Source organism: Trichosurus vulpecula, chromosome 4 (genome assembly GCF_011100635.1).
Source record: "Trichosurus vulpecula isolate mTriVul1 chromosome 4, mTriVul1.pri, whole genome shotgun sequence".
Lineage (NCBI taxonomy): Eukaryota > Metazoa > Chordata > Mammalia > Diprotodontia > Phalangeridae > Trichosurus > Trichosurus vulpecula.
Window position 1 is genome coordinate 306,180,458 of NC_050576.1, and position 24,212 is coordinate 306,204,669.

At 38.8% G+C, this 24,212-nt stretch overlaps 1 protein-coding gene across 1 annotated transcript in view; it reads right to left on the reverse strand.

Moving 5' to 3' along the window:
- TNFSF11 (TNF superfamily member 11) overlaps window positions 1-24,212 on the reverse strand; it is a 61,855-nt gene that overhangs the window by 12,051 nt on the left and 25,592 nt on the right. Inside the window, exons 3-4 of the mRNA XM_036757561.1 lie at window positions 1,296-1,341; window positions 1,129-1,215 (exon numbers count right to left, since the gene is read on the reverse strand). Of these exons, the coding sequence (XP_036613456.1) occupies window positions 1,129-1,215; window positions 1,296-1,341 (133 nt within the window). The remainder of the gene's footprint in view (window positions 1-1,128; window positions 1,216-1,295; window positions 1,342-24,212) is intronic.

Sequence of the window (24,212 nt, forward strand, 5' to 3'; positions counted from 1 at the left end):
AACATGTGTGCTGAAACTGTAAACATCCACTGCGACTGCACAGTGAGATATAGGGATGAGGTGATGTAAACTTGTGAGACTATTGCTGGCAATATGCCTTCTTTGTCTGATACCCTATAAAATAGGTGGTCAGTGGTCAGTGAGTTGGGTAACCTTTATGGTTGAATGTACAAGTCGGAATTCTGTACTCCTTGATCAGCCCCCATCAAGGACCAGGAGCGGGGAAGTTGGGTTTGCCTCAACTGGCACCCAACGAGGCTTGGAATTTGGGGGAACCCTTTAGGGTTGAATGCACAAGTTGTGCCTGTCACAATTGTCCCCACAGAGACATAGGGGTAGTTGCCCCTCCTTCTTGCCGGACCCTGAGAGAAGAGTGATTAGGGAATACTGTAGGAGTTTGTAGTGCTTCTGTTATCAACAATACTGTTAGAGAAAACTAGACTAGAACAAAGCTTATTATTAACCCCTTTGAAACTGTCTTTCCTGTCTGACCAAATCAAGAGTGAACCTGTTAGAGGCTAGAGTCCAAACCTCCAGTGCCTCCTGTGTATTATCTAACACTGCTCGAATCCATAGGTTTTTAAACTAAATCTTCCTTATGGAAACCATGTAAAACATTGCCTCTTACACGGCAATGGCAATGTAAAGTGATGAGTCTCCTGACTAAGTAACTGGTTCACTCTTAGGAGAGGCACAAATTTTTTCACTAGCTAGAAACACGCTTCTCATGACTCCAGCAAGACCGCTTCATGAGGGAGCTAAGTCAACAAAAATCTGGTCCCTTGAAAGAGCCCAAACAACTCCCAAAAGACAACTCTTACCTTCTTCAACAATGGGAATGCCTGAACTTTAGTTTGAGTGAGTACAGAAGGCTCAGGGACCACGATGGTATCAATAAGTGCCTATTGGCAATATGTCTGACTACTCGAGGAAGGTATATTCTGGCAAAGCTAAGAATTGATTTCTAGGAAGAGTTTCAATGGTTTGTCCTCTTAAAAGCAAATGATCTTTCCTTTAGTGGGACAAAGAGCTTGCAGTGGTCTAGTGATTGGTTGGTAGCTTTAAGTATTCCAAGGGCTGATAGGAGTCTTTGAAATGCGTTTTTGGCTGGATGCCCAGAGAACTTACCTGAGGGAATATTGGTGCCATTAATAGTGAGATGAGCAAATGGCTGGGTTTTCCTGGAGAAATCCAACAAAGGATGGTCCATCATAGCTGGAGATGAAAGAAGTCACGTTAGAGCCAAGAACATCAATCCATCAGGATGTCAAATATTTATATTGGCCAGTGCTCACCTTTCTCTGCTCTTGTATTCTCTGTCCTAACCATAAGCTTTAGTTCCTAAAATGAAAAGGAAAAGAACACAACGTTTTAAACTTTACACTGATGCAATGTCTCACAGCTCTTTGAAGTGTTTTTCCATAAGTACATTATCTCATTAGGTCTTCACCACAATCTCGGATACCAGCAGCTACTCACTTGACAGAACATGATCATCTTTTACATAAAGTGGATAGATTACAAGAATGCAAGGGCACAATGATGAAATGCTTCATTCCCATCATACTATTTTAGGTGATTTAGTTCTTATATATTGATGACTAGTTGTATCGTTGACTGAATAAATTCACCACCAGAAATTACCTGGCTATTCTGAGGAAACCATACAATGCTGGCATACCAACATAGGGCATTGCAAACTATCCAAGCTAATAAGAGAGTTAAAAAAAGAGCATGTTATTTATAAAACATGGGGTAATTGAAGCATAATTAAAAATAGTCAGCAGGTACACAAATGGAGAGGAGATTAACCAGGAAAATAACAATTACACAGAATATGTGGTTCTCTTAAATCTTTGGGGGAATACTTTTTATATCCTTTTCATTAGAGCACATGGCTGGTATACCAGTTATGCGCAGCCCACAGAGAAGAGAATGATGGTCAACAACCAGTGGTTAATTTTTTTTTAATCACAGTGCATTAAAAAGTACTACACAGAAGTGTGGGAGCTTTTAGAATGCCTATAATTAACTTAAAATATTGCTGCAAATAAAACTTTAGAAATGCAGGCCAGAGAAGGGAAGTGAACTGGTATCCACAAAGAGGACAGGTATTTGCATCTCAATTCAAGGCTGCTACTTCATCAAAGCCACTCAGAGACCTCTTTTGGATGCCCTGCTAGTCAAGTCATTAAGTAGTGGATTTGAAAGTAGTGGTTTTAATCCTTTAGGGAGCAGCTGGAGATATAGTACCCATTTGAATCCAGACCTTCTAAATTATAACCGACTTATATAATCTTGAGAGAGCCCTTAATCTCTTTGTGACTTAGTTCAACTGTCTATTAAATCAGCATTGTTAACTCATGTAAATTATTTGCAGGGACGTCCATTCAAAGGAGGGAATGTATACCATTTAGTCAAATATTTTGCAATGCTCTAAGAAAAAAACATCCTAACATAACAGCATAATTAAGCATCAGCAATGACTACATCCTCTAAAATTACAAAGCTGGAAGATAGGCAAAGGAATAAAAATGTATTCCATTCCCTTGACCTTGGGCAGGAATATACCATGTCACCTCAGAGAGATGAGAATCTATTCTATTTTTAAAGACCCCTCTTGAGGAATCACGCTGTCTTCCTAAGTAGGTGTTTTAGATGAATCAAAAACACATTTTACTTTAAAACCTTAAGGTCAAGAGACTCATTTTGAATCACTGGTTTGCCCTACTCCATCTGAGATCTAAGCCTTTCCCCAGCTCTTTAGCAAGCTCTACTGGCACACTATAGTCCCCAAGCTTCTTCCCTCAGCCCCCACGGGGCACTGAATCCTACAATTCCCTTATTTTGACCCTTGCTGAAATTCTGTAGGGACTGATTTTACATCTCCTTCCTTAACTTATGATGTCTCTTATATGTGTTGTTGCAGCATTAGAAATTAGGCATAATTCATGCATATCAATATATTTCATATTGGATAACCCTTGGGAGGCCACTGCACTTGAGTCCATTAAAAACCAAATCATTCTATATTTAACATGCCTTTAGATACTTCATTTTCCAGATGTATATACAGAAGGCTAAGAAGTGCTTTAAAAGTCCAGGGGAACATTCCATGCTGGACAGATTCAGAAGGCTAGCAAAACTTTCTGGTCTTTCATCTCTTGGCTACCTTTAAGTTCACACTTAACATGGGGAATTATATAGAAAAATAATGACCATCTGACAACTCAGAGGTAGGAAGAGCTGAGTGTGTCATAAAATCATAATGCTGGAACGGATTGGAAGGGAGGTCATCCACCCCAACCTCCTTATTGTATAGATGTAGAAATTGAGGCTTAAGTTTTATCCTAGTTTCTAGCGGACAGGTATCCAATAGACAGAAACACAGAGCAATACTGTCAAGTTATTGACTAAATTTCAGGCTGGAAGGGGTCCCTTCTCATGACCTATAGCCTCTCAATGGGGGCTAGAAGCCAAACACACACACACACACACACACACACACACAGAGAGAGAGAGAGAGAGAGAGAGAGAGAGAGAGAGAGAGAGAGAGAGAGAGAAAGAGAGAGAGAGAGAGAATAGATAGAATACAGGTAAATAACAAATTTTAATACCTAAAATACCTCCATAGTACGTCCAATATGGACAAGGTTGGGGAGAGGGGGAATTAGAAAACTTTAGAATCATTATGTGCCCCCTTAAGGTAAGATAATTTGCTAACTAAGATAATGCAGTAACAGTAACAACACTAGCATTTATATAAAGTTTTAAAGTTTACAAAGTTCTTTTAAAATATTATCTTATTTGGTCCTCACAGCAACCCTGCAAGGTAGGTGCCATTATTATCCCTGTTTTACAGATGAGGAAACTGAAGTAGACAGAAGGTAAGCGACTCACCCAGAGTCACACAACTAGCAAGTATCTGAGGCTAGATTTGACTTCAAGCTTCCCTGATTCTAGGCTGGGTGCTCTATCCACTATACCACCTAGCTGCCTCGTGTGAATAGTTATATACAACTATGTATAAATATACAAATACAACTATAAAACACTCTGTGGAAGTAAAGGCAGCTATAAATAGCTGGAGAAACATTAATTGCTCATGGGAAGGCTGAGCCAATATAATAAAGATGACAATATTCTCAAAAACAATTTGTTACCAAACTACTAAAGAATTACTTTATAGGACTAGAAAAATAATAAAATTCATCTAGAAGAAGAATTTCAAGGGAAATAATGAAAAAAATGGGAAGAGAGAAGGCCTAGAAATACTAGATGTCCAATTATACTACAAAGCAGTAATCATCGAAACTACTTGGTACTGGTTAATTTCTGGAGAGTTTAATCTGTGGAGTTGATTAAGTATACAATATATAGAAGCAAACAGAAATAGGAGACTAGGGTTCAATAAACCCAAAGACCTCAATTATTGATACAGGGATTCAGTATTTGATAAAAACTACCAGGAAAACAAATGTTTTAGAAACTAAGTATAGACCAACATCTCATGCCACATACCAAGATAAGCTTCAAGGTCACACCATAAATTAGAGGAGCAAGGAAGAGATTACCTATGGCTAGGGGAAGAGTTCAAGATTAAATAAGGGACTGAGAGGATCACAGAAGATAAGTGCACAGTTTTTATTACATAAAATTTAATAGTTTTTGTATGAATGAAATCAATGTAAAATTAAAAGAGAAATATGTAAGTGGAGTACCAAATTTTTATGATAAAAGTCTCATTTCCAAGGTATATAAAAAACTGATTCAAATGTGCCGGAATAAAAGCCATTCGCTAATTGACAGCAAATGAATGAGTACTTCTCAAGGGAAGAAATCCAAGCTATCCAAGCTATCAAAAGCCATATGAAGAAATGCTCCAAACGTCTAATAATTAGAAAAATGCAAATTAAAGCAACTCTGAGGTTTTACCTCACATTAATCAGATTGACAAACTTTACCAAAAACTGAAAATGACAAATGTTGGAGGGGCTGCAGAAAAACAGGCATATCAATACATTCTTGGTTGAGCTACAAATTGATATAGGCATACTAGAAAGCAATTTAAAACCATAACCCCCAAAGTATGTATACCCATTGAGCCAACAATACCATTGCTAGGCTTATAATCCAAAGAAATTGAAGAAAGAAATAAAAGAGCCACATGTATGAAAGCAGGTATGGTAGTTTTTTATGGTGATAGAGAACTAGAAATTAAGACAGTTGAAGATAATATGACACATGAATGCAATAGAATGCTATTATGCCACAAGAAATTATGAAATGGATGGTTTCAAAGAAACCTGGAAAGACTTGTACTAACTTAAGTATGGACCCAGAGAATTATCTATACAATATCACATTGTAAAAACAACTTTGAGAGACTTAAGAACTCTGAGTAATACAATGTCCAGCCAGAGGATGGTTATTGACATCCAATCATATATGATTCCAGGGGACCAATGATGAAGCATGCTACCCACCCTCTGACAAGGGTGAGAGACTCAGGGTAAAGATAGAGATAGAGATAAAGATAGAGATAAAGTTAGAGAAAGAGACAGAGATAGAGAGAGGTAGACACACATATGTGTGTATGTATGTGTATGTATATATGTGTGTGTATATCTATATACACACATACACACATATATATGCACATACACATACATATGTACATACATACACATACACATAGACATATATGTACATATATATATACATACATACATAGACAATGTGGAAATTTGGTCATTTCTGGTATTTTTTTGACTGCATATTTGTTAAAAGAATTTTGTTTTTCTTTCTCCTAGTAGTAGGATGAAGGGGAGAGAGAGGGACAAAATGAATGCTTGTTAACTGAAAAAAAATAAAGGCAATATCCATTGTAGCTCAGGTAAACCATATAACAGCATAATATGAATTTTTAAAAAGACTTCTGTTTACTTTCAGAACGGGACTATCTTATACTGAATATGTCCTAATGAAACCTTAAGCTATGTGGGATTCTCTATTTGGTAATTTCATAAAAATTCTGCCAAGTACTCTTCTTACTTTTTACCAATTTAAAGTTTTACTGCATATATGACTCCAGCTTAATTAAGGGTTTCAATTAAGGCATCATAAAGTAAAGTTAGTCTTCTATTGTTTTATTAAGGAAAATTTTTAAAAAATCTTTTTTTTTTATTTAAAACATAGGTATCCATGTGTCTATGACCTGAGATTTTACCAACATATTGCCAATATGTGCCCTGATATCCTTTCTTTATGAGCTTAGTAATCTCTCTCACTCATTTTAATAGATGGTTAACACTGAATGTTCCCAATATTTTTCTAAGACTACTTTTTACTGGATTGGGGACAATTCTCATATTTTATAATATTCTACTATATTTGTGCTTTTGCACTAAATTTTTGCAGGTACAGGTTATTGGAACATAATTATGTGCTATGTTCCATATGTTGTTGGATATTAAATCTTAGAGATGACAAATCAAACAATGGGTGGGACTAGGCAAGGGAAAAAATTTGAGTTTTATTGACCAGAGGGCCCAAATTTCTATTCCTTTTCCAACAAGTTAAGTCTACATTCCATAGTCATATTAAGTCCAGTAAGATAATAACTAGAAAGAAGAGACTAGTGGATGCTCCTAAAGACATGGAGTAGTCACACAGAACTCGTTCACACCCTGGAACAGGGAGCAGGGAGAAGAACCAGAACGATGGTCTTCAGCAGCGCCTAGTCCCAACCCTATCCTATGGACTGCAGAGAATGGTGACAGGAGTCCATCTTTAGCTGATGGCACAAATAAATAAACAAAGTGTGAATCAGGAATCTTGAGACACTCAACAGCATAGAACAGAGGGACTCAGGTCTAACTTATAATCATAACATTTGAGAATTAGAAGGGTCCTCCAGTGTACCCCCCTCATTAGCCCAAAGCCTTTTCTACCACACCCCTAAAGAGTAAGCTTTGCTCTGTTGGTGACCATCCACCATTCACAAGGCATGTATCTTTACATTTCCTTATAAACTGATGTTTTTAAACTCTAAAGATGGTGGTCTCTAGGAAACGGGAATCTGACTTTTTTACAAAAATCCTTCCAGTGACTGAAATAACAGCAACATTTTCTCTATCCCTACAGAGTAATGTGAATACTGGCAAAGCGAGGCCCAGGCTGCTTTTAAACTTAGTAGCCCGAACTGAAAGTTTAGTAGGTCTGCAATATCATTTTCAAACCTTGTGGTTGTTGATCCTTAGATTTCAGTATCAATGCCCAGTTATACATATTTTTTATGAAAATGGACTGAACCAGCTTTAAAGGGGGAAAAACAAATAACCCTTCACTTCCCAAGCTTTCTGACTAGAGAAAATGGACAAATGACTGTCCAGAATTTCCAAAGGTTAAACACTCAGCTGGATTTGCTGTCTATCCCACCCCTTTCAGAGCAGAACAGGATGCCATTGAGACAGTTACCATGACCCCATGTATACCAATAATTATAGAATCACGATTGTAGTCTACATCTGAGATCCAGACATGCTCATAGTTAAACAAATTGTACAATGAGAAACCAACCTGTTTCTATATATAATTTTATTAAAAGAAGACACATGTAGTACCTATGACCAGGGGTGTGTGCTGGAGGATGTGGTTGGAACCTAATCCTAAGAGCCAATTATTACATTTTCAGTGACAAAAAGCTACGAATCAGGGATTAATTTATTGTTTTATTGATTGTCTAGACTTAAGAGAATGATGAAGAAAATATTAACAATGTGTGTTAAACTTAAAAGTAAGCTGTAAGTACAATTTTTTTTCCAAAGAGCCTGTTGTTAAACATTTACAAGCAGATTCTTACCAACAACCCAGGATTGTTGTGAGGAAGGTATTTCAAATGCCACAGAAATTTTGAGCTCTTATGACTAATACAAAGGAGGAGAAATGAATGGCAGAAGCCTCGGCCTCCTTTTGTCTATCTCCATCCTGATCTTTTTTTTTTTTTTATTTCTTTGGTTATAGATACTCCTTATAAAGCTAAGCTCATTCTACGAGAATGTAGCTCATCAAGGGCAGGGATTGCCTTGCTTTTGTATTTCTATCACTTGGTATAGTTGCTGGTAGAAAAAGGTGGTGGTCACAATGAATAGTTATGAAGGATTTCAGATAGGGTGGGGATTCTTAACTCAGGGTCTGAGGACTTTTAAAAAAAACATATTTTGATAACTATATTTCAATATAATTGGTCTCCTTTGTAATCTTATGTATTTTATTGTATGCTTTTAAAAACATTATTCCCAGAAGGGGGTCCATAGGCTTCACCAGACAGCCAAAGGAATCCATGATGTAAAAAAGGTTAAAAACCAGCCCTTGGATTAATCACAGGGCTCTTTTAAGTTTTATTATTATTATATTTTAGGTATTGTCATTGAATTCTGAAAGGTGTCTTTGAATGAATAATATTCAACTTAAATACAATGATTTTATATGGCAGAGAAGAAGGTGGAAATGCCACAAAGAACATTTCCAACCTCTTCCTTCCCTATGAATAAATATTCAGGTAGAGAAAAAATGCCTATAATTCATCCTTATTTATACCCAACTGTGAATAACTTTTTAAAATGGTCAGTTTATTTTTTTTTTGTTAAACATCCTGTGCAATTATAGATCAGAACTCTTCCAGTTCCTAATTCCTATAAATTTGCATAAAGTAGGGGAGGTAGCCTTTAAAACAGGACCCTGAAAATAGCTTCCAGCACATGAAAAGGAGAGTTTCCAGGGTGAGGAAGCCAAGCAAACAACACACCCTGCTGTCTCACCTGTGTTGGCGAAGGCCCCTATACAACTGCCACTGCTAAACTGCCCACAGTGCCCTACCATCCAGGTAGATAAGGCTTCCCACTTTCTCCCAACTACAGCCTACTTGTCAACTATTCTATGATACGCAAGAGACTAAGCCTGGCCCAGGTGTGACTATCAAGTAAGCCAATAGCTTCCCATGAGCTTCCCAAGAAAACTGGCGTCATTATTTGTAGCCATTCCTCCAGCAAATTAATGGGAATGAATGACACGCTATATATAGATAGAATTGCCGATGTGCTCGACTTCATGACTGGCAACATCAGGAGAAGAAGAAGGATATTACCATTTTTTTAAAAAAAAATAGGCATAATTTTGGTTTACTAAGCTATGATAGTGTCCACCTAACCTTTAAAAATCTGATAGAAATAGTGTCTTGGCAGGAGGCCTAAGAAAACATCTGCCAAGTCAAAAAAATACAAGTCTTCCTCTGACACACCGCCATCTTGTGGCAGTTCTGTATTATGTTAAGGCCTTGGAATAAATGAGCTGCCTTCTCCAGCTTTATAAATCTATTTCCCTCCCCCATCACCAGAGTCTAACAAAATGCTCATGAGTTAGGGAGTGCTGGGAGCAAGAAAGATTTTGTATAGCAGTGGCTGGGGTTTTTTTTTCCCTCTTTATGATGCATTAACTTTTCATCTCATGATTTTTTGCTTATAATTCCATTTAATCACTAGGTCCTGACATGGAGCCCAAACATTTGCTTTTTACCTTTTCTTTTCAAAGTTAAATTTATTTAGTGCCTATGTAAATATTTTGATTTTACAATTTCTCCTCTAGTAAATAAGTGCAAAAAAAAATCTAAGTCACTGTGTTCTCTTAGCCCCTTTTCATTGATTCGTTCCTAATTTGACATCCAAGAAACTTAAACTTAATTCTCCACAAAATACAATGAAAAATGCTCAGTTGCATATTCTAAATGAGTTGGGATAGAATAGTTCAAATATATGAAAATCTGAAGGAAAACCACATGGAGCAGGAACTGGCAAGGCCCAATAGAGCAGAGTGGATTGTTGTGGAATATAATGACCCACAAGGATTTTTTTTAAACACTAGGTCTCCCTATCTAGCCCAGTCTGGAAATATAGTAGCAACACACTGGTTATTTCCAACACTGGTCAATGAAGAAATTTAAACCTGCTCAATTTTCCAAACTGGGCTGACTTGTTCCTCCTTAGACAGCCTGGTGGCCCACCACTCCCATATTAATGTAAGGCCCTGACATGAATTAAGTTTCAAGGGGAGTCAAGAGCATACCCTGACTGGGGGAAGGGACGGAGAGGAAAGAGTTCCCTTTATGCAAACTAGATCTGGATACACGAAGGCCTTATTAAAAAAAAGTTATACTGTGTAACTATAGCAAAATATTTATCCACACACCTTCCCTTCTTCTGAGTAGTACAAAGAACTTTGCTGCAGGCCACTTAAACATTTACAGTAAATTGTAAACCTCCCTTTGCAAACTCAGCTGTATCACTGTCTGAAAACAAAATTCTGACACTCTTCCAATTTGGCAGTGAATATTATTCAATTGATCTTAATAAGCTCTCGCTATGTTCTGGAGACACAAAATAAAGTAAACAGGTTTAAGCCACAACTGGGGGACTTTCCTACTTAAGAAGGTCAAGGGCCTAAAGTCTGCAAATTGGGTTTATCTATCTAAAAATCCCAATATACTCATGGTGACAGAGGACATGCACAAACCATTTGGTACCTGTCAATCAGAGTCTCGAGAAAGTCATTTGTACAACCAGATGCTGCTGAAGCCACTGTCACTAGCTCATAGCTCATAGCTGGGGTCTCAGGTGACTGCCTCCCTCTGCAATACCAGCAGCAGCTGCAGGGACATCTGGCTAGATGAATTAGGATTTAACACCCCAATTGCCAGATATATCACAGGGTGCAGCCACTTGTTAACATATGCAATGCATTCATTTTAACATCTTAATGAGGCCGTATCCCTAATTCTTCTACAACCCTGTGACAAGCCTAGGGTATTAAGATTTCCAATCAACTGAGGGTTGTTAGCATATGACTGTTACATATTGGTTGTTTCTGAAAATGAACGGCCAATAAGAAAAAAAAAACATCAGGCAAATATCCCAAATAAAGAAACCGACTGGGTTCCCACACTCCCCAATTCCTCTCCTGCTATGATAGAAGCCCCCAATGCTGCTGTCATTTTATAAAAATACGAAAAACAAACCAGAGGTTTGGAGGGAATATATGCTTTAGAAGTGAAAGAATAATAATAACATTTACATAACACTCGAAGGCATGCAAGGAACTTTATTTATCCATTCATTTATTTTTTGGTGAGGCAATTGGGGTTAAATGACTTGTTCAGCTGTGTGAACAGCTAGTAAGTGTCAAGTGTCTGAGGCCGCATTTGAACTCAGGTCCTCCTGGCTCCAGAGCTGGTGCCATGTAGCTGCCCCTTCAAGGAAGTTTAAACACACATGGTCTCCTTTGAAATTCACAATAATTCTGTGGAGTAGGCACAATATTAGCCCCCAAATTACAGATGAGAAAACCGAGTATCAGAGAGACTGAGTGCTTTTGAACAAGTGGCCTCCCGTGAGTAGAATACATTCCGTTTGCCTCAACCTCTTACGTATACCTAGCTTCCTGCAAAGACAGTCTACCTTCCTCCTTCAACTCAAGCTGTTTATGTGTTCTCACTCCTGAAATTCCTTTGTATTTCTTTGTGGGGCAGCTAGGTGGTGTAGTGGGTAGTGCACCGAGCCTGGAGTCAAGAAGATTCAATTATGACCTCAGATACTTACTAGCTGTGTGATCCTGGACAAGTCACTTAACCCCTATTTGCATCAATTCCTCATCTGTAAAATGGACACACACTAGAGAATGAAATGACAAACAACTCCAGTATCTTTGCTAAGAAAACCTCACAGGCAAAATCCATAGGGTTAACAGAGTCCAACATGGCTGAACGATAACAACAAAATGTTGTCTCTACCAGGACGAATGTAAGTTCCTTGAAGGAAGGGCAGACCAAGCTGTGTAACTCTTGACTCTTTATCAAATGACAGCCATAGTTACACAGCCAGTAAGGAAGAGGAAGAGCAAGAGAAGGAGAATGTGGAAGAAGAGAAGGACAAGGAGGAAGTGAAGGAAGAAGAGGAGAAGGTGGAGGAGGAAGGGGAGGAGAATGAGGGAAATAATAAAAGTTGTCATACGTGGACTCAATTCTATTTCTGGCTCTGAGGCCCTCTTTCAGTTATTTTCTATCATTTCTGATGCTTCATGACCCCATTTGGAGTTTTCTTGGCAAAGATACTGGAGTGGTTTGCTATTTCCTTCTCCAGGTCATTTTACAGATGAGGAAATCGAGGCAAACAGGGTTAATTGACTTGTCCAGGGTCACACAGCTAGGAAGTGTCTGAGACCAGATTTGAACTCACAAAAAATGAATCCTCCTGAGCCCGTGCCTGGCGCTGTACCCACTGCACCACCTAGCTGCCCTGGCTTTACCATTAACCAATTTTATGACTGGAAGCAAAGTCCCTCACTTTCACCATCTGCAAAATGAGAGGATTAAAGTAGATAACCACTTTCAGCTCTGAAATCCTATGATTCTAATAACTCCCATTTGCAATAACTGGGCTTTTCTCACAACAAACTGTGAGGCAGAGAATACATGCATTACTACCTCCATTTTACAGAGGAGGATACCGAGGCTCACAGATCTTCCCCGCCCATTAAGGAGCCTCCTGTGGAAGCTTCTTCATTAGGGGAAGCTTGCTTGAAGAAAGGCTTCCACACTTTTGGGTACTAAGCTAATTAGGCAATGAGTCAAGTTGTGATGCCTTCTGGCTCTGAGCCTATTAGCCAAAAGAGTATATATTGGGAGAGGTGAGCTTTTGCTTTGGGGCTCACTCACTGGAAGAGAGTTCAGTATGATTTGGCCAGACAAGACTCTGGGTAGCCGTTAAGGAGCCCCCTGGCTTTGAAAACCCAGATATTGGTGCTTCTCTCTCTGGTAACTGTATGTATTGCTATAGGCAGACAGTTAGAAGCCTGTCTGTTGATTTGTGTTATTTTTTTTCCTGATTGTAATTTCTATTTCTATTCGCTCTGAAGTTCAGGGTGCTGACTTTTTCCCCTGAACTAAGTGAATGATATATGTATAATTAAAGTAAGATTGTTTAACTCCTTAAAGTTGCTTTTCTTTAGAAAAGCAGATGAAAGAACCTGTGCTAGCGGCCCTCCTGTGTGCTGGTGTTGTTGGTCTTACCCCTTCACAGCAGCTGCTAACAACATTGTTGTTATACAGATCATCATAAATTTAGGGCTGAAAGAGACCTGAGAAATCTAATTAAATGTCTTCATTTCACAATATAAGCCACTTGTCAGAGGTCGCATAGTGACCAGTCCAACACTCAAACCTCAATCTTCTGGTGCTGAGTCTAATCCTTTTATATTCTACTGCCTTGGAAGGTCCCATAAACTCCCTTAGTTACCCTTTTCACCATCTCAAGTTTCTCTATATCTTTCCTTTCCTTTTTTTCCCCTTTTGCTCCTGTATCTGAGGACAAATTGTTCCTATTCTTGCTAGGACTAGAAAGGAACGTGGGGGAGGCACATTTTTACTGGGCCTTGAATATTCTGTAGGCAGTGGAGAAACATTAATGGTTTTTGAGCCAAGTGACAAGATACTTTCATTGTGCCTTTTGATCCCTTGCCGTCTGATGGCCCTTGGAAAGCTTATTCTATCAATCATTCACTCCTTCATTTACATTTCCGGTCTTACTCTCTACTTGTCCTTCCCCTAACTACAAATACGTTCAGATGTCTAGAGGAACGTGCTGATAAATGTTTAACAACCAGATCTTCAGTGGGAAAAATGTACATTTGACACACTTGAGTTTAATTTGCATTAACATTTTTTACATCACTTTCTTAAGTCTAGTGACAAACAAACAAAAATCAAGCTCTGATTTGTAACATTTATTGAATTCTCAAGGGTAAATGCTCCCACTGAAAATTTAGCAACAGGCTTTCTCTAGCCAATCTAAGCTGCCTCCAGCACAACCTTGGATGTTTCCTACCCTAAAAACATCCTTTCTGCATCCTGTTACTCCAAGGTCGGTTCCCATCTCTGACTTCATTCCTACTTCAAGCTTCTTTAACAGCCTACTCTCACCGTCTCTACTTCCTTCCCATTGATTCACTTCTGAGTCCCTTGAAATCTGTCTTCTACCCCAAACATTTAATTGACACTGCACTTTTGAAGGATCCAAATGACCCAATCATCAAATCCAATGGTTTTTTTCTCAGTCTTCACCTTTCTCAATCTTCCTGAGACATGTGATGCTACAGAGCATCTCATTCATTTTGACATTCCTTCTTCCTAATGCCATGTTCTTTTCTATACTTACACTTTCTCCCTCAACGCTCTCATCCATCAGCATGGCTTCAAATATCACTTTATGAAGATGACATCAAAATTCTTGTTTCCAGCCCTGATTTCTGTCATGAGTTCTAGTACAGCATTCCATCATCATCATCATCATCATCATCATCATCATCATCATCATCATCACCACCACCACCACCACCACCATCATCATCATCAAGACATGCATTTAGTGTTTTAGGGTCTGTAAAGTGATTTATATTTATCTCTTTTGATCCTCACAAAAACCTAGTGCAAATTATTTAACTCTAGCTGGATTTCTTCTTAGCATCTCAAGTACACATCCAAAAATGAATTCATATTCTTCCTTCATTAGTTACTACTTCTACTCCCAAAACTCCTAGCTTTTCCTCTTGATGGTTCTATGGCACCAGAACTTTCCTAGCCACCCAGGCTCAAAACCTTGGAGTCATCTTGAACTCATTTCTCTTCCTCATATCCAATCAATTGCCAAGCCTTGTCAATTCCTCATATCTAATGTCTTTGCCATTCATCATCTCTTTTACATTCCCTTTAACACCAACCTAATCCAGACCTCATTGCCTCTTACCTGCTCTAATGAAAGAGCCTCCTCAACTGGTCTCCCCATCTTCAAGACTTCTCCCTCCAAACCAAACTACACACTAATTACTGATTTAATCTTTCCCAAGTACAGTTCCAATCATGTCACTCCCCAATTTAAAAATGTTCTTTGGGTCCCCCATCTCCTTTTGAATAAAGTAAAAATAGTCTCTGGGGCAACTAGGCAGTACTATAGATAGAGCACTAGGCTTGGAATCAGGAAGACTCATCTTCATGAGTTCAAATCTAGCCTCAAACACTTATTAGCTGTGAGACCCTGGGCAAGTCCCTTAAACCTGTTTGCCTCAGTTCCTCAAATTGCTCCTGTATCTTTACCAAGAAAACCCAAAAGAGGTCATGAAGAGTTGGACAGGACTGAAATGACTGAACAACAACAACAAAAAAATAGGTTTCCTGCTCTGGAATTCAAGACCCACCACAACATAAGCATTTGCAACCTTATCTCCCACTGCTTTCCCTGAATTAATTTGCACTGTAGTTAAACTTGATTACTGACTGTTCCTCAAACATACCCCATGATGGGATGCAACCTGCATTGGTAGTAAGTACCCTCACTGATGAAATCACAGATCATTTGAAATTCCCATGTTAAGATCCTCTTCAAAGTGGTTAACTGGATGGACCAATTTTCCACTTTGGAAGAAAGATATTTCTGTATTTGTCTCAGAGCTAAAATTTGCCTGAAGTAATCAGGGTATACTTTAATCCTATACTTGATAAATATATACATCTTTATTTTCAAGTTAAACTTAAGAGCACTAAATTCCTGGATTTAAAAAAAAGGACAGTTATGAATATTCTTAGAATATATGCAAGAAAAATAGATCTATAGAAAGTATTCTGGTAATGTAAAAGATAGACCTACCCCTTTCCCTGAGGTGAGTCATTTCTGATGTTACAACTCTAGTATTAAATTTGTTAATCAAAGTTCTATATTTTAATACAAAGAATTAAGGAATTATCTCAACACAAGGCCAGGTTCTTCTCAAAATAGTTTTTCCCTTTCTAAAATGAATCTGACATCTACATAACCTCCAGAGCTACACAAATATAGCTGTTTGCCCTGTGGGAAAAATTAGCAACAGTGGGGAACTGTATAGGACTGAAGCTCATTTAGATCAAGTAACTTGAGGTTGTCTTCAAACACTAGGATGTTGGCAGTCATAACACTGAGTCAAATTTGAACTCACTTTTGCATAAGTTCAAATCTATTTAAGTCAGTTTCTTACATTTTTGCTTGACTTAGTGTTTTCCTGTTTTGTGCTTTGGATCTCACCATCAATATCTTTCTGCTCTATACACTAGGTTCTCAGATGTATCTCCTACCTCTAGCCCTTTACCTTCTCATTATTTTGAGACAGCTCACTCTTCGGCCTGGAATGATTCACTGCTTGCTTCTGGCCCCACATGCCCAAGACTATTATGGCTTTAAAAATGACCCACCAACATCTGGTTGTTTGGCTAGTTAAGTATAGCCTCCTCCATGAGGGACTCTTGCCAAGAGGTGCCAGAGAGATAGCACACAAATTAACATGTTTAGTAAAGAATTATTCCAGACTAGGTGTTATATACTTGGAATGTGATTACTGGTGGCACTATTTTCTCAGCTAGAAAGTTGTTGATTTAAAAGTGCATCTTTCAAAACAAATGTTTGATGCACATATAAGGGCTGAAGAATGTTGCAGCCCTGTTTTCATAAGGTAACATGATGTTCTTCTTGGCAGTGCTATGGGCAAGCAGGGAATAGAAAATTAGTTTTTATTGTTTAACCTTCATCGTTTAAATGAGGAAGCTTCTGCTACAGTTAAAGGTCCCCTTGAGCTTTCATAAAGTAGGCTTATGACAGCAATATTAGTCTTCATAAAGAGCCCAATTTTTAAAAATGTCTTAAGCTACTATGCTCTTTTAAAAGACTAATCTCAAGTCTAGGCAGAATAACTACAGTTTAGCAACTAAGTCTAACTATTTCCCATCTCTAGACTCCATATGACACTTGACAGAATGGCTAACTGAATGGGGAGTCAGTTTCTAGAGAGATAAATTTCTGGCTCCCTAGAATCTTGCTCTGAGAAAAAGATATAGATGGGAAGCTAACTGGTGCAGCGGAATCAGGAAGACTTATCTTCCTGAGGTCAAATCTGGCCTCAGATACTTATTAGCTATGTGACCCTGGGCAAGTCACTTAACCCTGTTTGCCTCAGTTTTCTCATCTGTAAAAATGAGCTGGAGAAGGAAATGGCAAACCACTCCAGTATCTTTGGCAGGGAAACTCCAAATATGGTCAGGAAGAGTCAGATACAACTAACCAACAATAACAAAGAAGTGATAATGGGCTACATGAAACCAGAAAGAGATGGGGTAGGAGTGCTAACTTTAGAGAATGCAGAGCACATAATAAAAAAAAAACAATTCTATCATTAAAAGACCAAAGGAATTTAAATCTGAAGGAGAGTTGTCTGATCTAATTTCTCCATTCCATAGGTGTGCAAACCAAGGTCCAGAGAAGTACAGTGTCTTCCCTGAAGTCACAGAACTAAAACTAATACTAGTAAGAACCAGAAGTACAACCAAAGTTCCCAAAGTTCCAAAAATAATTCACTCTATGTAGCACTCTATTCACGGTTATTCTGTGCAGTAGGTAACAATAGAGATAATTAAAATACCTGTGGAGCTTTGCCATTTACAAAGTATTTTGTATATACTACCTCTGACCCACCAGTATTCCAATTCCTATGTCACAATGAGGAAACTGAGTCACAGAGAAGGTAACAGTCACACAAAGGTAAGCAGAATGCAAACTGATGTGTTCTTTCTCCAAGTTCATTGTTCTTTATATGATGGGGGGGATGCACCATATATGGGGCACTAGATTCTAAAATCTGTGCATAGTTTTTGTTTTCTTTTAGCAAATCTCCTGCAAATTACCTTTTCTCTGAAGGAGGTCTTGAACAGCCACTGGCCCATTGGAACAGTATACATGAAGGAAGTCAATAAGTAGGGTTTGAAACTCCAGGATAAGGTTGGCTCTAAGCTTAGAGGGTGAGGGCTGAGTCACACGGGCTAAAGGTAGGCTGAAGACCTAGAGATAAGGCACCTCCACTTCTCAGATTTGCAAGGATCCACTGGAGGTGGGCATCAACATATGCAGGGTTGGGAAGAACTTTCATGTCCTCATCCCTAGATTCCCTCATTCCTGTGGCATACACTTACTGGGTGGAATGGCAGGTGGAATTTCTGCCTTATTTAAATCAGTACTTAATCATTTAAATGGAGATAGCTAGGTGATACACTGTTTGACTTGGAGTCAGGAAGACCTGAGTTCAAATCCTGACTCTATGGAGTCAGAAGCCATGGATTCAGACTCTTACTAGATGTAGAACCTTAGATGAGTCACTAAAACTTTCTCACAAGTTTATTTATTTGTAAAAGGCAAATAATGATAGCACCTATCCTTGCAGGATCAAATGAAATAATATATGTAAAATACATTGCAAACTTTAAAGTACTATGCAAATGATAGATATGATCAGTATTTTTCTCCCAGTATTTATCTCTTCACGTTTTTGCTGGGCACAAATATTTGAATCCACATCAATTAACTATGCAAACAAGGTGACCTTACTCTATACAAGAGTGTTTCTTTGCACCCCAAATTTAGGCCAACAAAGTCATCCTAACACACCTGGTTTATCCTTGTTCCAAAAGAGACACGTTGTCCTCTCTGAGAGACAAGAACACTGTGTCCCGGAATAGGAACGCAATCCGGAATGAGCTCTTCATAACATTTCTAAGGTATCCACATGTGGCCACAAAGACACCTTTTACTAGAAAACACTGAGAACAGAGACCAACATTACTAATTATCCATTTTCTTCTATGGCCTCCAGAAGTGATTCAGTTCCTTATCAGGCATTGGTCTGTAGACTGGAGGGTCCTGTGCACAGCACTAAGGAAGCCAATTTAAGAACCAAGACTATCAAAGGGTAAATGAGACAAGTGTGAATACTTCAGTAAAATGAAAAGGCAACTTTGTGGTACAAAGGGAAAATACACTAGTTTTATTGGGCCTTGAGTCAGGAAGGCCTACGTCCAAATCTAGTCTCGGATGCTCACCCAGCTGTGTGACCCTGGGTGAGTCACTCATCCTCTCTATCTATAAAATGGGAATAATAACAGCCTCCACCTCCCAGGTGGTTGTGAGAATAAAAGTACCATACAAGGTGTCCCAAAGTCTTAGTACAGTTTTAAACTTTAATAGCTTAAAAATATACCAAGACAACTCACAATGGGACATCTGTATAAATGCTAATGACTAATGACTGGGAATTAGCCTTCCCACCCTGCTAAATGAAAAAGCCACAGGAAGCTCAAAACCCCTGAGTCACCCTGTCAGAGTCACCGCCCAAAGCCTCCTCTGAATGGTGGGGAGTTGGAGTATCCGCTAGCCGACAAATCCCCAGGAGTCTCACCTCCCAAGCATGAATCCATAGCAGTCCCCAGATCCAGGCTCCCTTCTCCTAGTACCTGACCCTACTGGACCCAGTTGAGAACCCTATGAAAACCCATGCCCAATTTGATCTGCCCCACCAACTCCATGGACCTGTCCTTTCTTATCGTAAATACTTCCCCTTGATTAAACTTTCTAGCTGTACTTCCTCTTTGCTCCCTCTGTCTCTTCATGTCCCCATCCTTCCCCGCACTGAACTCTGGAATCCCAAACCTCATCTCAGACTGCATAAAGCCAGCAGGATGACTGAACACAGTCCCTGGCACGCAGGGGCTTCGTAAATGCACATTGATGGTTTGAAATGGTGTGCCTCATTTCTTATGGTGAGTTCATTGTGGAGCTGGGTCGATTCATAGCTCCTAACTTCCTGGACTAATAGTGCCCTTTCCACTATATTGAATATTTGGTTTCCAAGTTTTGTAAGCTATTCCCCTCACAGACTACACTCCTCTCCAGGATGAATCACAGTTAGAATATTCCATCCCATCCATGAACATGGCGCTCATCCCTCAGTGGCACATCACTGAACCTAAGAGATCTAGGCTGCATTGAGAAGGGGCACTGGAGTCACCTCTCTCAGAAGAGCAGGTTATTAAATTTCTAGAGGGAGCATTTACATCTCTTATTGATGTTGAGTTATTTCAGTCCTGTCTGACTCCTTGTGACCTCATTTGGGGTTTCCTTGGCAGAGATACTGGAGAGGTTTGCCATTTCCTTCTCCAGCTTTTTTTACAGATGAGGAAACTGAGGCAAACAGGGGTAAGTGACTTGCCCAGGGTGACACAGCTAGTAAGTGTCTGAGGCCAGATTTGAACTTGGGAATATGAGTCTTTCTGATTCCAGGACTAGCACTCTACCCACTACAGCACCTAACTGCTCAGAAATTGGAAAATACTACAAATGAGGGCTTGTTTTGTTCATTTTTAGGTGAAAGAAAGTGATGGAGAAGATTTAATAATGCAAATTGATTTTGAAAGTGTGTCATGCTTTGGAAAGAGGGTTGTGAAACATTTACCAGCACACCCTTGGCTGCTTCCCAGGACTCCCCATTTCTGTGTGCCCCATTTTTCTTCAAACCTTAACCCAGTATATCTTTCCTTTCCCCTGGATTATTGCCTGTTGCATCAGGATGACTGTACCCCTGCCCATGTACACACACACTCACAAGCCCACCCAAGACTGTGCCTGCCACATACACCTTTTGCACATGCTCTTGTCTTCTCAGCCTTCTACTGAGATGCAGGGCACCACACAGCCATGATGTTAGGCAAAAGGCAATAAGGTGGTAGATGTTTTGTAGGGAAAAAATGTGGGTCTTGCTTCAGCTTTCCCATAAAGACAGCTTTCACAAAAAGCTAAGTATGATTGGTGTTGAATTGCAGTTCCCAAAAGTGTTATGGCAAACGACAATGAAATCCCATTAGAAAACCACTACATGACTAATGTCTTGATTTGGGAACACCAGGGCCCCAGAAACTCAAGTTTCCTTGTGGGTTTAGAAGAAACCTCCTTGGGATGTATGCTCTGTGTATGCTAAGAGAATAACAACAAAAATGAATACTTTGTTTTCTTTATTTATGTGTGTGTATATGTGTGTGTTAACTATATAGAAAAAAGAAATGGTTTGAATCTTAAAGTTTCATTCATTAGAATCACAGAAGCGATCAAGTTATATAAAACATTTTATACCTTCCAAAATTTAATTAATTTCTTATTCACTTCTGAAGCTTGCTTAAATGGGAAAAGATTTCTTAGAAGAGTTTAGATTGAGATTCTGTGATCAGTACAAATGAAGAGCAGCAAAAAGTTTTACTTGATTGATTTCTAGTTTTGTGTTTATTTTAAAGCTCCAAAATCCAACAAAACTTGAATTTTTGAAGGCAAAATATGCAGGTAACTCTCAAAGAATACATAGAGATTCTAAATGCATAAGTCCAAAAGGAATCTTTTGAGAATCTCTAAGATTAAATGCTGTTATTAAATCAACCCTAAGTCTTTCCTGTCCTATGATGTACAGAATTTCTTTAACCTTTGTGTGATAAAAAGACTTACTAACTATCAAGCTTAACTCAGGATTTAGCAGAAAATCCTTTGTGTTTCAAACTCTCTTGCGAAAAAAAAACTTTGAAAAATATATTGGTCCATGTTCCTGACTTAGCAAGTAGGGTATAAATCAATATTATTGAATTTTTTTTGATGACAGAAAATTTTGCCAGTTCTGAAGGTCATGATTTTATATTCATCAGTCATCATTGTGTAGAACGTTAGAAGTTTCAGGAGATAAAGCTGAATGGTCTAACCTTTTCATTTTAAAGATCAAGGAACTGAGGCCTGCAGAAGTTGTTATTTGGTCAAGGTCTTTCTGATGTTAAGTGAGAGGGGGGAATGATTTGAACCCAGACTCTATGACTCCAAAGCCAATGCTCTTTGAGATTTTCATAGTGGTTTGTTTAGTGTCTTTATTTTGTTTAAATCTCTGCTCTATTCTTATTTGCCTATTTCTCCTAAAAGTAAAATGAAGAAAAAAAAAACTCCAGGTGAGGTTTCACTGTGTAATAACTTTGACCCTCTGAAATTCCTCCAAATTCTCTTCTAAGTATATTTTGACGCTTATTGCCTCTAATAAAGGTCTTAGATGGACCTAAGCAGGAGGGAAGATTTCCTGCAGATAGCCCAACCCACCTACCCAATGATGCTGAAGGACCAGCCTGAGATAATACAACTTAGTACAAAGGCACCATTGGGTTGGGAGTGGGCTTTCAACATCTGGAGACTTATATAACACCTATCTACCACAGTGGATACACTCCACATGGTCTCAGCAGATTAGATTGGAGTGGTCGAGGACAAAAATAGTTAACAAAAGTTGGAAAAAACATGGGCTGAATGCCTACACAGGTTATTGGTGCCCACTGCTCTTAGCAGTAATAACACTAGGACACGTCTAGGTGTGATATGGATTCATACAGTTTTTTTAAATTACTTTAGCTTCAGTTTTGCAAGTGAAAAGAATTAAGTCAGTCCAACAAGCCTCAGGTTCCAATGACAGTGATGATGGCTACTATTTATGTAAGATTTTAAGGTTTATAAGGAACTTTACATATATCTCATTTGTTCCTCACAATAACCCTAGAAGGCTGATGCTATTATCATTCCAATTTTACTGATGAGAAAAGACAGAAGTTAATCAGAGCACAATACATGGCACCCCCTAGATGCCATCCTCACTAATCAAGGATCTTTACAATGCAGAGTGCTAAGCAACTGTGAGATCCTGGCCCCTGTACAGACCACCCTTTTAAATTTCTCTCACTCCATCTTTCAAGAAGGGTTTGTTTCCCAATGGTGTTACCCAATGTGGAAACAACAACTCACTGCCTAACACTCTAAATACAAGTGGGAATAGTCTTCTAGCCAGCATACTCATAACCTTGACCTTGTCACCAGCCCTGTGTGTTCCACATTTGTTCAGTAAATAAACAAATGGTCTTTTATAAAGACTAGGGGTAAGGATGGGCGAGAGGGAGGTCTGGTGGCCAAGTGTTCTTGTTGCTGCGCAAGGGATTCCTGAGCTCAAACCCAAGTTGGCCGCTTCACTCCCCAAGACAGCAAGGCCTGGGAATACTGCCAAAAGCTAGAAACAAGGAGGAAAAATGAAATAACTTTATACATTGGGTGCCAGATATGTACTAGGTTGTTTTTTTTAATTGTCATAGACTGTTATAGTAGACTTTATAAATTGCAGTTGGTAAGGTTGGATCACTAAGAGGTTTTTAAGGTTCTGTGCTAAAGGGGAAAAAAAAGCCAAGAAAAACCAACCACAAGTGAAAAAGAAAAAGAGAAAACAGCATTACTTGTCTGACCAAAGATGTGCTATGTAAACACTCTTTCATGAGCACATCCGATGTAAAGTTGTGTTCAGTGTCTGATTCCAGTGAACGGTTTGATTCCTTCATGATGTCTGAGGCAACTGTCCTGTGTTCAGACTCCCAAATTAATGTTGTTTGAGGATTACTTTTATATCCACACTTAGAACCAAAGTAAAGACACAGACCTGAATATCCCGGAGAGGTAGACAAGCAGCAAGAACATTAGACACTGAACTGAAAGAGCTGGGTTTGAGTCTCAGCTCTTCTACCTATTGGAAATATCATCTTGGGTAAGTGATTTAACCTCCTGGATCCTCAGCTTCCTCCCTTCTAAAATAAGAATAAAAATACTTACATTGCCTGACTCATAGAATAGTTGTAAGGATTAAATGAGATAGCAAAGTGTTTTGTTAAAGTGATATGTGGCGGCTAATGATATTATTAGTATACTCTGAACTTAGCCTAGGCTTTTTAAATGAAAAATCTTGTTTTGCAAAGTGTGTGCCAAGTTTCATGCAATGTAATAACTATCCCGCAAAATAAGTGTGGCAGTATGTAAGGCGTAACTGAGTTAGCATCACTAACTCTTTATAGCACAGTGCTGGGTGATAAATACTTATTGACTGAGTGAATGACCTCCTCCAAGCAAGTTTTTTGGTTGAAGAAAGGAGATGTTTTTTTTCCTGTTGCCCTTCTGTTTAGGAATAGGGATTTCCAAAGTACACACACACACACACACACACACACACACACTTTGCTCTTTGGCCCCATTAAAGAATTTACCCTTGTTATATACTGTACAGCCTTTTCAGTCATGTCTAACTCTTTTTTTGTTGTTGTTTTGTTTTGTTTATTTTTAAGGGTGGAAGGCAGTGCAATTGGGGTTAAATGACTTGCCAAGGGTCACACAGCTAGTGTCAATTGTCTGAGGCTGGATTTGAACTCAGGTCTC